The 14,221-nt window shown below is 37.8% G+C and overlaps 1 protein-coding gene across 1 annotated transcript in view; it reads left to right on the forward strand.

Annotated features, from left to right (window-relative positions):
- The window catches only part of nek10 (NIMA-related kinase 10), a 214,625-nt gene that overhangs the window by 109,903 nt on the left and 90,501 nt on the right, over positions 1-14,221 (forward strand). The window contains exons 23-24 of the mRNA XM_039737572.1: positions 2,090-2,192; positions 7,777-7,852. Coding sequence (XP_039593506.1) covers positions 2,090-2,192; positions 7,777-7,852 — 179 coding nt within the window. The remainder of the gene's footprint in view (positions 1-2,089; positions 2,193-7,776; positions 7,853-14,221) is intronic.

Raw genomic sequence — 14,221 nt, forward strand, 5'->3', positions numbered from 1 at the left:
ATGATTAAGAAATCCTTGCAGCACCCCCTGGTGGCCCACACGGAACCCAACAGGGCTGTTTTAGGGAACTGCAATATCCAGAGTGCCTGTCGGATATCTGTAGAGGTAACATCACCCAAGGAAGTTGTCTCTTATTGTCTCAGGGGAGCCCATAGTCTGTCCTGCCATCCAGGTATTGTTCCTGAGTCCAAACAGCAAGGACGCCACTGTACCCACTCTAGTAGTGGCATCTTCTGCCTGTCTTGTGGGCAAGATAGGATTATCTTCACCCTGTTTCTTGTGGTGGCATAGGGCAAGGAACCATACTTCTTTGCAGCCGGGTCAACCACCCATGTGTGTCATCTATCACCACAGTTTATTATTATAGCAAAGTGAATGATAAGGAGTATTTCTCTCTTAAAGGACTGTAAAGTCTTTTATTCTAATTGGTTTTCAAAGAAATAAATACTGACTCAGTATTGTGCTAATGTTGTGTATTTATTTTAGTATCCAGTTGAGCTTGTTAAGTTTTATATTTTTAATTTAAATGTTTGGTTGGTGATTAACGTCATTCAGAAATTTAAATTTTAAAAATTAATTATCATGCCAGGAAAGTAACTATTTACAGTGCCTTCGGAAAATATTCCGTCCCCTTCACTTTTTACACATTTAGTTACGCTGCAGCCTTATACTAAAATCGTTTAATTTTTTTCCTAATTAAACAACATTCAGTACCCCAAAATGACAAAAGCAGGATTTTATGATTTTTGTTTTCAAATTTATTTAAAAATAAAAAACTGAAATATCACACTGGCACAAGTATTCAGAATCTTTAATACTTGAAATTTGACTCAGGTGCATCTCATTCTGTTGATCATTATTAAGATGTTTCTGTACCTTGTTTAGGGTCCACCAAGTGATTGGACAAGATTAGGAAAGGCACACACCAGTCTACAGAAGGTCTCACAGCTGACATTGTGCATCAGTGCAAAAATCAAACCATGGGGTCAAAGGAGCCCGCAAAGTTTATGCAGGGCTGGCTGCTGGGCCAAAATGAGCAATGAGGAGAAAAGGTTCTTGGTAAAAGAGGCGATAGTCACTCTTTCTGAATTTTAGAGAACTTGTGTGGAGAAACTCATAGAAGATCAACCACCAGTGCAACACTCCACTAATCTGGCCTTTATGGCAGAGTGGCCAGATGACACATGACAGTCCGTTGCAGTTTGCATCTATAGAACTCTCAGACAGTGAGAAGCAAAATTCTCTGGTCTGATGAAACCAAGCTTGAACTTGGTGTTAAACTTAGGACAACATCTACTGAAATTTTTAACATGTGCGTTTATAGTATTTTTGTAAGACTGTGCTTCAAAAGCCTCTTCCTCTTCGTAAGTGCTGTGTGGGGCTCATGCATATAATAGAATTGCACATGAAGATTTGAAATGGTCTTAAATCTAATGTTTGTGCACTGCTCACAGCTGCATTATCTGTGATCTGATGGCATAAAATAATTGCCTGTTAATCCATAACAAGTGCTGCCTCCTTAGCATGATTCTCCAGGATCCATGGATGATATTATAAGTAACAGTTTAGCAAACTACTATTAACACAATAACTTTTGGTTTGAATACCACCATCCGGGCACATATTCTATTATCACAGATGCCATCTTCTCTCTGCAGCACCCAATATCCAAATTAGTTGTAAATATATCTTGTATACATGCATATCACCTTCTAATGTAAAGCTAATATTTCTTTATATGGTTACAACACATTCTTTCTGTATTTTAATGCTTGTAATGGATTATCTACAAAGCTCACTGAATTTAGGTACGTAACATTTGTGGAAACTAGATAAATATTTTAATATAATTATTTATTTCCGTTATTAGTCATCAACATGCTTGGCAAGAATAAGAAAGATTTAGATTATTGCAAATGAATCAAAATTCACAGCATTTTAAAAATTGCTCCAGTGTATCCGGTGAAATTGTCATTTGGCACTGCAATATACACCAGTTATTAAGATCTTGCATGGTACGACTGAAAATGAATTAACCATGTTAAGTACAGTCTCTACACATACTGTGTGTTGTTTTTCATATTTTCAGATTTGTTTAGCACTGCGATATTTGCACAAAGAGAAACGAATTGTACACCGAGACCTCACGCCAAACAACATCATGCTGGGAGAGAGGGATAAAGTCACGATAAGTAAGTAGAACAACTCAGCTACAACAACATTACCTGTCAAAATGTCTATCTATCTATCTATCTATCTATCTATCTATCTATCTATCTATCTATCTATCTATCTATCTATCTATCTATCTATCTATCTATAATAATAATTTTTACATTTATATAGCAATTCTCTTGGTACTTCAACCACCACCAGCTGTCAGGTGGTAAAGTGGTGCGAGATAGTTTGCCAGTTAGAGACAAGGGATGATTAGGGGACCAGAATGACTAGGCCTCGGTGGGTAGTTTAGCCTGGATACACCTTACTCTATATGAAGGATGCCCACTTTTATGACCACAGAGAGTCAGGACTTCAGTTTTACATCTCATCCAAAGAACGGCACCATTTTTACAGCAGAGTGTCCCCTTCACTGCACTGGGGAATTGAGATACATACAAAGATCACTGGATCTATCTATCTATCTATCTATCTATCTATCTATCTATCTATCTATCTATCTATCTATCTATCTATCTATCTATCTATCTATCTATTTTTTTACACAATTTTAACCATATAAACACAAAAATATAGATCTGATTATTCCATTATTTGTACTACATTATTATTATTATATAAGCTTCATGCTCTAGTTTGCTCTTTTATAAACACATTTGATTAGTATGCTCTTGTACTTATTTTCTTTATTAGATTACCTGTTTTCTATTATTATTTACCAAAAAGACTTTTCAACACTGTAGAATACAAAACACTTTTCAGTCATTTACTTTGCAAATGAATATAATGTGAAAAAAATATTTGTAAAGTATACATTCTTAAATGTGTAATGAACTTGAATAATTTCTTTGATAAAGATACTTACAAATGAAACAATGCCTCATCAGGAGTTGCTAGCTTGTACATACGTTTTACCTTCACTGATTATTTCTTTAACACTTGCAAACAATGAAACAATAGATGGCACTGTTAAATCAGATTTGATTATAAGTTTACTTAATTTACACAAATGGGGAGAAATGATTTAAAGTGTGTTTGTATCTAGTGATTAGCTCCTTAGCTCAAAGTCGAATTAATCAAATATTTAAAGTAATATTTGGTTAAATTGGTGAACTTTTGCAATTTAACACATTTATATTGAATACCGGAAGATTTGAATTCTGTCTTTATTTTCACTTTTTTACTCAAATAACTTTTACTGTGTATTTAATATACAGGTTTAAATAAAAAGGTATTTACTCCCCTACCAGCAGTTACAGTTCAGTGAAAACATGAAGGGCTTTGGATGGTTCAATAGTGGTTTAGAGAGGAACGTGTAACTTTTCTATAATTAATTCATTTACTTATTTGGCTGCTGCCTTTATCCTAGGTGACTTATGATATACAGTAATTGGTTACATTTGGTTTGGTTTTCCAATTGGAGTACAGGCAGGTCAAGTGACTTGCTTATGGTTACCCAGTGTCAGTAGTGAGACTTGAAGACACAGCCTCAGGGTTTGAAGTCCAAAGCCTTCACCACTACACCACACTGTCTTGCCGATGTATGGTTATTGGTGGCGTATACCTGGGCAATTATTCTGTGCCTGGGAATTAAAGAGTATGAAAGAGCGACGTAGTCCAGTAGACCATATGTGCATGTAGTGCTGTTATAGAGCAGCTGATGTTAAAGGAGAGTAAATTCACAGTTTGTAACTGGAATTAATTACACAAACCTCTGGGGTTTTAGGATTTTTTCTTCACTTTTGAGTCTTTTTATCGAGTTGGTTACAGTATGTGCACCTATCGTGGTAAAATATCATAGACTTTAGTAATGTCTGAAAGATTCCATCCTTATGAGGCAAATGAAAATATACTAACTACATGGAAAAACAAAATGTTGAGCTTTTCTTGTAACACTGTTGAGTTTTCATTTTTTCAGAAGCCTGGAATATCAGTGCCTCACATACTGTAACAAACACACCTGAGGCTTGGCCACTAGTACTATTAGGTGCTTCAATTTAATTTGCTTGGTCACAGATATTAGCATAAATTTGTATTCCATGCTATAGCACTTAGAATGCTAAATGCTTTTAGACAGAAATACAATTTCACTCTTCAATGAGAAACTGCATCTATAAATAGTAATGAACTTGTTGCCTAGAATTGTGCCTTTTCATTCACACCTTGGGCCGTTTACTTCCCAAAAGTTAATTTCATTTTTTTTATGAAAATGAAAAGTCATAATAGCAGCAGTGAATTTTCAGAAAACAGTATATACATTTTAGCTAATGTACTTTACAAATGGAAACATATTTCACAACACATGAACTGAAATGAGCAGAAAAAATTTCAGCTTTTGTCCAGAAGTCTCACCAACCCTCAGGAAAGTTTGTGTTTCTCCATCAGTCCTCACTTACGTCTACAGGTGCACAGTGGAGTCCTATCTCGCTGGACGCTTAACATCCTGCTATGGCACCAGCTTACCTCAGAGGGTAGTGAAGCTGATACAAAATGTTATTACCAGCACACATTTACCAGGACAACACATACTTCCTTAACCAGGCATACTGCAAAATGAAAGCATCAGTCACAGTAGCCATGAGATTTACTGTATATGGTGCATTCAGAAATTCATCGCTCTTTTCACATTTTGCTATGTTGCACCCTTATGCTATAATCATTTAAACTCAGCCAACAATACTCAATGCCCCAAAATGACAAAACAAAAACAGGATTTTAGGAATTTTTGTATATTTATTAGAAATAAAAAACTGAGATGTGCCATTGGCAAAAGTATATGGACCCTTTGCTATGTGCCTGTCATTCTATTGATCATTGCTGAGGTGTTTCTACACCTGACTTGGAGACCCCATGTGGTCAATTCATTTGATTGGATGCTATTAGTAAAGTCACACACCATGTCTATAAAAGATCCTGTGTTTATCAGAGCTAAAACCAAGCCATGAGGTCAAAAGAATTGCCAGGATTGTATTGAGGCACAGATCTGGGGAGGCTATAAAACTTTCTACAGCACTGAAGGCTCCCAAGAGCACACTGACCACCATAATATTTAAATGAAATAAGTCTGGAACAACTGTGACTCTTCCTGGAGCTGGCTGCCTGGCCAGTCTGAGCAATCAAAGGAGAAGGGCCTTGGTAAGCTTTTTTTATTTTTTAAAAATTTGCTAAGATTTTTTATATCCTGTTTTTGCTTGGTCACTCCGGGGTATTGAGTAGTGTTTGATGATGAAAAAAAAGAATTTAAATGATTTTAGCATAAGGCTGCAATAAAACAAAATATGTAAAAGGTGAAGAGGTCTGAATACTTTCTGAAACCACTCTATGTAATGGTATAATCTATAAAACATTAGAATATTGACTTCCTAACCTCATTGGTTTATGATTTATATAAAGAATGTTAGAATATTTGATCTTGTATTCTTTCGGACCTTCTGAATCCATCATAAATATCTTACCTGCCTCAGTCCATGTACTGCCGTAGCCTTCTTTGCATGATTTTCAGGTTGATCTCGTTGGAGTGACAGATCACGTGGTAGTCCGAGTATTTTCTTTGATCAGCTTTCATCAAAAATGCTGTCTTTTCTGTTCATTTTGCCATTACAGAACCTTCTCTGTGCTCTTTTATAATGTGTTATTAAAAGTATTAATAAATAAGATTTACTTAAGTGACACTGTTGATTCCAAGTTTTGCTCTTCAAAAAACTGATCATTTTTTTAAAGTGATCACTATGAATTTCACTCTGCAAGTATTCAGCTTTGAAGCTGACGGAGGGAATAGGGACCTCACCGAGTTTGTGACCTGGAAGATTAACCGGTGTTTTGTCAAATCACAAAAAAAAAAAAACCCTAAAGCAAAGTTGAAGTTTGTGCCTAATTTGTGTAAAACAATAAACAACAAGAAAGGCAAAAAGCACACGTAAAGTTTCACAGTTGTTATCCCCAATCTCACAGGACCTTTTATGGCCGACGTACGTATTATGCTAATTACATAACAACGCTTAGTAACCACACCACAAAATGGCAGTGCCTGCAAAAACCAAGATGGCATCAAGAAACAACATGTGGGATTCAAAGCCAATAGAAAACAACTTCAAACAAATTAATTCAGCAATGCCAAAAACCACAATAACCTGTGGTTTTATACACAAAATTAATTCAAGAAAAGAAAATAGAAATTAAAAACAAAACAGGATCATAACAGTAAGAAGCCTGGAAATGTTTGAAAGCTCTAAATTAATACTTTATATGTGTCAAGACTGAAAATAATTCCAAATTAAACTGCATTGCATTTTGTCTAATATTTCTTTTTCACTTGAATTTGCAACTGCATCTGCAAATGACCATCTCTCCTTTCATGTGCTGCCTACTACTAAACACACCAGTGACTCCGCCTCTCATTCGTTGTTGCCAAATAGCTGATTTAATCAGGCATCATGTGACTGGAGGTGGTGTTTATATTTATGCAGGTCAGACCCTTATGTGTTTTCACTTGGACCTTTGTGAATAGCTGTTATGTGCCTCCATTGTGTTTTGCTTCATTTTTTCCCTCTTTTTTAGTTCAGATTTTTGACCAAATGGCACAGTGGTGGCGCTGCTGCCTCACTTCCCGGGTCCCCCCTCTGTGGAGTTTGCATGTTCTCCCCGTGTCTGCGTGGATTTCCTCCCACAGTCCAAAGACATGCAGGTTAGGTGCATTGGCGATCCTAAATTGTCCCTAGTGTGTGCTTGGTGTGTGAGTGTCCTGCGGTGGGCTGGTGCCCTGCCCGGGATTTGTTCCTGTCTTGCGCCCTGTGTTGGCTGGGATTAGCTCCAGCAGACCCCCGTGACCCTGTGTTAAGATATAACGGGTTGGACAATGACTGGCCTTTTTACTTTCTGTGTTGTGTTTTTGTTTCTTTAATTCTGCTTAGGTGTGCACAAGACCTTTTTACATGGCTTCTGAACACATAAAATATGTGTTTTTTATCAGTTTATTTGATCTTTCTCTGCTTACAAGCATTATTTCCATTACGTTAAACGTTTTGTTGAATCTACACGTTATCCTTCCATTACTTTGCTTTATACTTGAAGGACTGATTTTCTGCTCATCAGAAAGCTGCTTGTGGACTTTTTGATCAGGTAGAGTAGATTCCCACCAGTAAATAAGAACTAAGTTCTGAATTTCATGGTGTTAAAAAGATTACTGCTGTTGCAGGTGGGCTGTAAATGTTATTTAGCTTTCTTATTATTTGATTGACTTCATGTTGCTATTATTAAATTCTTTATGTGTTTGTATTTACTTTTGTAACTTTTCAAGTAGAGATGTAGTTTTGGTTTGAAAACTAATATCTTTTTTTAAACACTGTTCCAATGAAACCTTTTCTCCAGATTACAACATTTTAACAAAAAAACACAATTTTTGGAGTAAAATAATGTCCAAGCTTTTCCCAGGTTCTAGATTATCTTTAAGAAGTGATATCTGTAATTAAGAACCTTGAAGTTCTCAAAAGAAAAAAAATAATAAATTGTTTTCCAATGATCTAAATGGTGCAGGCCTTACATGACATTGTTTGTTCTGCCTTATAAATATGTCACAGTGACATCTGATTTGTATTACAGCTGACTTTGGTCTTGCAAAGCAGAAGCAAGAAAACAGCAAGCTCATGTCTGTGGTTGGGACTATTCTGTATACCTGGTAAGTTACAACATTTACAGATTGTGCTACATCTGAATTGAACTTCTTTATCCATATGCTTTTCTTTGCAATACAAAACCTTACTTCAATGTAACGACAACATTTATTTCTATAGCACATTTTCATATAAACAATGTTGCTCAAAGTGCTTTACATGATAAAGAAAAAGAAAAAAGACAAAATAAATAAGACTTCAAATAAGGGAACACTAATTAACATACCGTAGAATAAAAGTAAACTCAATGCCCAGGGAGGACAGAAAAACAAAAAAAAACTCCAGATGGCTGGAGAAAAAAATATCTGCAGGGGTTCCAGGCCACAAGACCACCCAGCTTCCTCTAGGCATTCTACATAAATGATCTCAATCAGTCCTCATTGTATTCAGGGTTCTCATGGAAGAACTTGATGATGGACTTCTGGCCTTTAATCCAACAATGTAGGGACATCACAGTGCTTTGATCAGGTGGTGGTGGTGGCGCAGGTCGCCACCCTAGAAAACCAAAAAAAGAACAGAAGAGAAAGTAGGTGTTAGTACGGATTACAGAGCCATCAGGAATGATAATGATAATTAATTGAATATACAGAGCATCAGGATTAAACTAAAATAAAGCTATGAGAAAGCCATGTTAAAGTAATGTGTTTTCAGCAATGTTTTAAAATGCTCCACTGTATTAGCCTGGCGAATTCCTATTGGCAAGCTATTCCAGATTTTAGGTGCATAACAGCAGAAGGCCGCCTCATCACTTCTTTTAAGTTTAGCTCTTGGAATTCTAAGCAGACACTCATTTGAAGATCTAAGGTTACGATTTGGTGTGTAAGGTGAAAGATATTCCGAAATATAAGATGGAGCGAGATTAGTTAAGGCTTTGTAAACCATAATCAGTATTTTAATGTCAATTCTAAATGACACAGGTAAGTGACCAGTGTAGTGACATCAAAACTGGGGTGATGTGCTCAAATTTTCTTTTCCTAGTTAGGATTCTAGCAACTGCATTCTGCACTAGTTGCAATCGATTGATGTCTTTTTTGGGTGGCCCTGAGAGGAGTGCGTTACAGTAATCTAATCGACTGAAAACAAAAGTGTGAATTAATTTCTCAGCATCTTGCAGTGTTATAAGAGGTCTAACTTTTGCCATATTTTTTAAGTGAAAAAATGCTGTCCTAGTAATCTGATTAATGTGTGATTTAAAATTCAGGTCAGACTCAATAGTTACCCTTAAATTCTTTACCTCCGTCTTGACTTTTAATCCTAATGCATCAAGTTTATTTCTCATAACCTCATTATATCCATTATTGCCAATAACTAAAATCAAAGTTTTCTCTTTATTTAGTTTGAGAAAATGACTACTCATCCACTAATTGTGCAATTTAAATAAATTACTACAGAACAGGTCAGATACTGTGCATGTAGTAATGGGGGGCATGCACTGGTATATTGTGTTGCCACACCTACTGCACAACGAAACAACTTGCCATCCCCCCATCAAGGCAGACACGCGGTCCAGTCCCACTCTCCAGAAATGACCATATATCTGGGACAGCCAGGTGTTATGTGGACATCCCCTTGGCCTGGTTCAGGCTCTCAGGTCCTGAACAATAAGAATCCTGTGAGTCGGATCACCCTCAGGGAATCACGCCACATGGCTATAGTGCTATAACTGACGCTCCCTCACAATGCTGGTAATGTGCCTCATTCGGGACTCTGTGAGCAACCACTCATTCAACACAAAGTCAAACCAGTGCTACCCAAGTTTTCTCCGAAGAAACACAGTACAGAAGGAGTCCAGTCTTCGTCTCAGGTCATAACATTAATGTCTTACAACCATATAGCAAAACAGGGAGTACCAGAACTCTAAAGATCTGGACCTTCGTCATTTTGAAAAGATATCGGGAGCACCACACACCCCTTTCCAGCAACCTCATAAAATGCTCTCCCAATTCGTCTACTGACTTCATAGGAAGAGTTACAAGAGACATGAATGTCACTGCTGAGGTAAGTAAACTTCTTGACAAGGTCGACATTCCCTCCGCAGACAGACACACTGCTGATAGCTGTGCCCAAGAGGTCATTAAAGGCCTGGATCTTGGTCTTTATCAGGATGCTCACAAATCCAGACACTCAGACTCCTTGCTCAGTCCGTCGAGAGCCCCGATCGTAGCCACTGTTGACTCTGCAAAGATCACAATTGTTTACTTAACTCTTCTACAATTGGACCACAGTCAAGCTCAGTGACTTCCTTATGGTCCCACAAAATGTATCTGGCAACCTTGTATGTTAATGCCCAGTGCTTTCACTACTACACCACACTTGAAATGCAAGGTATCTTTGTTGTCAATGTATAATGCAATGCAATATCATTTGGAACAAGCCTGTTGATGCCTTAGATGAAAGTATATAACAGTAGACAATGACATATGACAGTAGACAATAAACTAAGTAAACATTAAACTATGAGAAGTTACTATTAACAGTTTAGATATACCCAGAGTAAAAGTAAAAAGGTAAGCATAAATAGATAAATAAACTAAGTCACAGTGAAGATTACAGTCAATGTAATGGTTATGATTTCCATAAGGGTTGTGTATAAGTGTGTGTCTATAATAATTCTTCGCATTTATATAGCGCTTTTCTCACTACTCAAAGCGCTCTTCACGCAGGGAGGACCCGGAAAGTGACTATGTGTGGTTGATGCCGAAGTTCAGTTCAATCAGTGGTGGTCCAGTTATAGGAAGGGGCAGTGATTGCTGTGAATTTAATTGGCTGTGTGTTTTGGGGTAAAAGCTCTTCTTCAGCCTGGTAGTGCAGGCATGCAGGGCTCTGAAGTGCCTGTCACAGGACAGAGGAGTAAAAATGCAATGCCAGGGTGGGTTGGATCTCTACAAATGTTCCTTGCTTTTCTGCTGCAGCGGGTAGTGAAGATATCTTCCAGTGATCAGTGGTCAGTAATTCTCTGAGCCATTTTGATGATGATACGCTTAGTCCTTCCTGTTCTCAGAAGTGCAGCCAGAGTACCATACGATGACAGACTCTGTGGTACACCTGTAGAAGTTAACCAGCTTCCCACCTATTAGTGTAAGGCACAGTCTGAGGAGAAAACTAAGAGAGTAGAAGGAGCTGGGTACAAGCAAGGCATCCACTGACAATGTAGAACCTTAGTTGGGTCATCCGGTATGATGAGGCATGGAGAAACTCAGTGAACTGCTGCAACTAATTGTTGTTATACTGTAAATGAAATGTTACTGAATGTACAAGGTGATCTCTCAGATATTTATTATTATACTTTTTTTTGGTAAAATTATGCTGTTTTGGTGCATTGTTAAATTTTCATTCAGGGTTTAGTTTCAATGAAATTTCATTTTACAGGGCACCATTAGCATTTTAATTGCTGTTTTGGTACTATGCATTTTTCAAAGGCATTTGATGAGTTATAAGTTCCTCAGTTCAGTAGGAATGCTGTAATTTCAGCATTAGCATAATTAGGCTGTCAAATATAAGAAGCAATGTAATTAAAGAACTCGGTCTTTGCCATAGCTTGAACAGTTATTACTGAGATTTAGTCGATTTAGTTACAACAAGATCAAAAAAGCTATATGCAGTAATATGGATACAGCTCCATTACTATGTAATTACCTTTTATAAATGGTTATTTATAACTTCCATCCATCCATTTTCCAACTCGTTGAATCCGAACACAGGGTCACGGGGGTCTGTTGGAGCCAATCCTAGCCAACACAGGGCGCAAGGCAAGAAACAATCCCGGGCAGGGCGCCAACCCACCGCAGGACACACACAGACCAATTACACACACACCAATCCACCTAACCTGCATGTTTTTGGACTGTGGGAGGAAACCGGAGTACCCGGAGGAAACCCACGCAGATAAGGGGAGAACATGCAAACTCCACACAAGGAGGACCCGGGAAGCAAACCCGGGTCTCCTAACTGCGAGGCAGCAGTGCTACCACTGCACCACTGTGCCACCCGTTATATGTAACTTGCCTCATATATATATATATATATATATATATACATAGATACAGCAATCGGGCAGAGTCGTGGCCAGGTTAGTGGATAAGTATTTCTGTTCCCTGCATTTATAATGTTCCATGCATCAGCCATTGATGACAGTTACTTATAGTGTGAACATGGTCGGCTTGGATTTGCTTTCGCTGTGAGCCGCAACAACTCTGGGAGCCTGCGGTTACCACGGAAACTGACAGGCTATTTCCCACAGACATGGCAATTGGATGCTCCTCGGCATGTCATTGTGTTGGGGGGAGTCCCAAAAGAGTTTAGAAACCTTACGATATATATATATATATATATATATATATATATATATATACTGTGTATATATATATAATTATATATTGTTATATAAAATCCAATGTCTGTCTGTCTATATGTCTGTCTGCTTTTCATGAGAGAACTATTTCACGGATTTAGAGCAGGTTTTTTTTCTATAATTTGCTTTAACATTCCGGTTGATTTTGCGACTTCTCTCATTGTGCTATGTATCATAGTTCGCTTGCGGGACAGATTTATTTGCGCGAATATGAGAGACATGCGGCAGGTCGAGAGAATGAGGTCGGGGGACCTCCTCGGGGCATGTACCTTACCTTCGCTTAGCTAGCGAACGAGAGAACTACTTAATGGATTTAGATTGGGTTTTTTTTTCTATAATTTGCTTGAACATTCTGGTTGATTTTTCAACTTCTCTCATTGTGCTAAGAATCATAGTTCGCTTGCAAGAGCGGTATATTCATGGTAATCTGAGACCGAGGCTGCGGGCTGAGGGGAGGAGGAAACGTGACGTCAGGAGAAGGGTGCTGGGCGGGGACCTCCTCACTGTCCTGTTTCATTTCTATGCGGGCGGAGCCGCGGGGGATGGCTAGTAATATATATACTGTATATATTTACTGTATACTTTTTTCTTTTCTTCATTATGTAAAGCACATTGAGCTACATTATTTGTATGAAAATGTGCTTTATAAATAAATGTTGTTGTTATTGTAAACCTATATAATCAAAACTGCTTCGTTTTGAACCAATTAGACTTTTTTGTTGTTGTTTTTTGCACTTTCCAGTTCATTGAAAGCTTCTGTATATTTCGTAGTACATACTGTATGTCATTCATTAAGATTTTTAACACCTGGGCCACTCTCCTTGCTGCTATCTGGTTGTTGATTTTGGTGGCACAGTGTAATATAAACAGTGTCAGAAATCCTAGCTCTTCATGCAAATGGCAGATCTGCTCCTGTATGGTATGTAGGCGTACCTGGTTGTTTTGACACTGAAAACATAACACTGTCCAGTGGTGGCAATTTGATTCATTTTTCATAAGAGATTCAATTCATTTTTAAACAATACTTTCATGTGTATTTAGCTTTGAAATAAACTAATCAATTAGGATGTTTGTCTTTCTCTTAACAGAATTACTATGAAAATCTTAACTATTGTAACCAACAGGAAGCACCACTGAGCCCCAAACTACAGTCAGTATAATGTCTGACACAATTCCAGATTCAAATAAAGAAATGTATTTGTCATTAACATGTTCTTCTCCAAAACACCAGGAAAAAAACACCACTACACCTCCAAGAGAGCGTTGCCCACTCCCTCCAAGCTCTGACTTGTTTAAGTGTGGCAGTGGGCTGTCTTTTAAATTTGACCTGGGGACTGCTTCCGGTCTCATGCGCATGTCCTCTGGAGCAGTTCTGGCTCATGCAGAAACCAGGGCAGTCCTACTCCAAAGACCCCAACAGGGCTGCTTTTCCGGACTCCCAACTCCCATGCCAACCTACAGGTGTCTTTTATGAGTTCAGCACTGAGGACCACTGCCACCTATTGTTTGGGAAGATGAACTGCTCTCAACATGCCCGTTCATTCAGCCCATCCATTATGCTTCCTGGCCAGGTGTGAACCCATCCTTTATCCCAGTCAGGATGCCTGTCTTTCCTCCTTGGCACTATTTATATTTTTGCTACATAAATTCCATTCCATTCCTGTGCTTCCCTGAGTATGGGGAGAAATGAAAAAGGAAATTAATGAACTCTTAGATTTATTGCATATTTTAGTTGTAATTATTCAATCAGATTTTTTTCTCTCCTTTCTTTTTAAACAGCTGTGATGGATTCATCTCTTTATCCGTCACTTTTCAATTATAGGGATACAGAGAGCTGCAGTCAGACACATGTGCACGTTCACTCATATTAGACATTTCTGATTATTTTTAGAGTATGTGAAATATTTTTTTCATGGACCATTTGTCATTTTATTTTTATTTAAGATTTCCTAATCTTTTTAGCATCTTCCAATGTTGGCATTAAGCTGGTTGCTATGGACACCACCCCTTGTAATAGCTGAGC

This window comes from Polypterus senegalus, chromosome 15 (genome assembly GCF_016835505.1).
Source record: "Polypterus senegalus isolate Bchr_013 chromosome 15, ASM1683550v1, whole genome shotgun sequence".
Lineage (NCBI taxonomy): Eukaryota > Metazoa > Chordata > Cladistia > Polypteriformes > Polypteridae > Polypterus > Polypterus senegalus.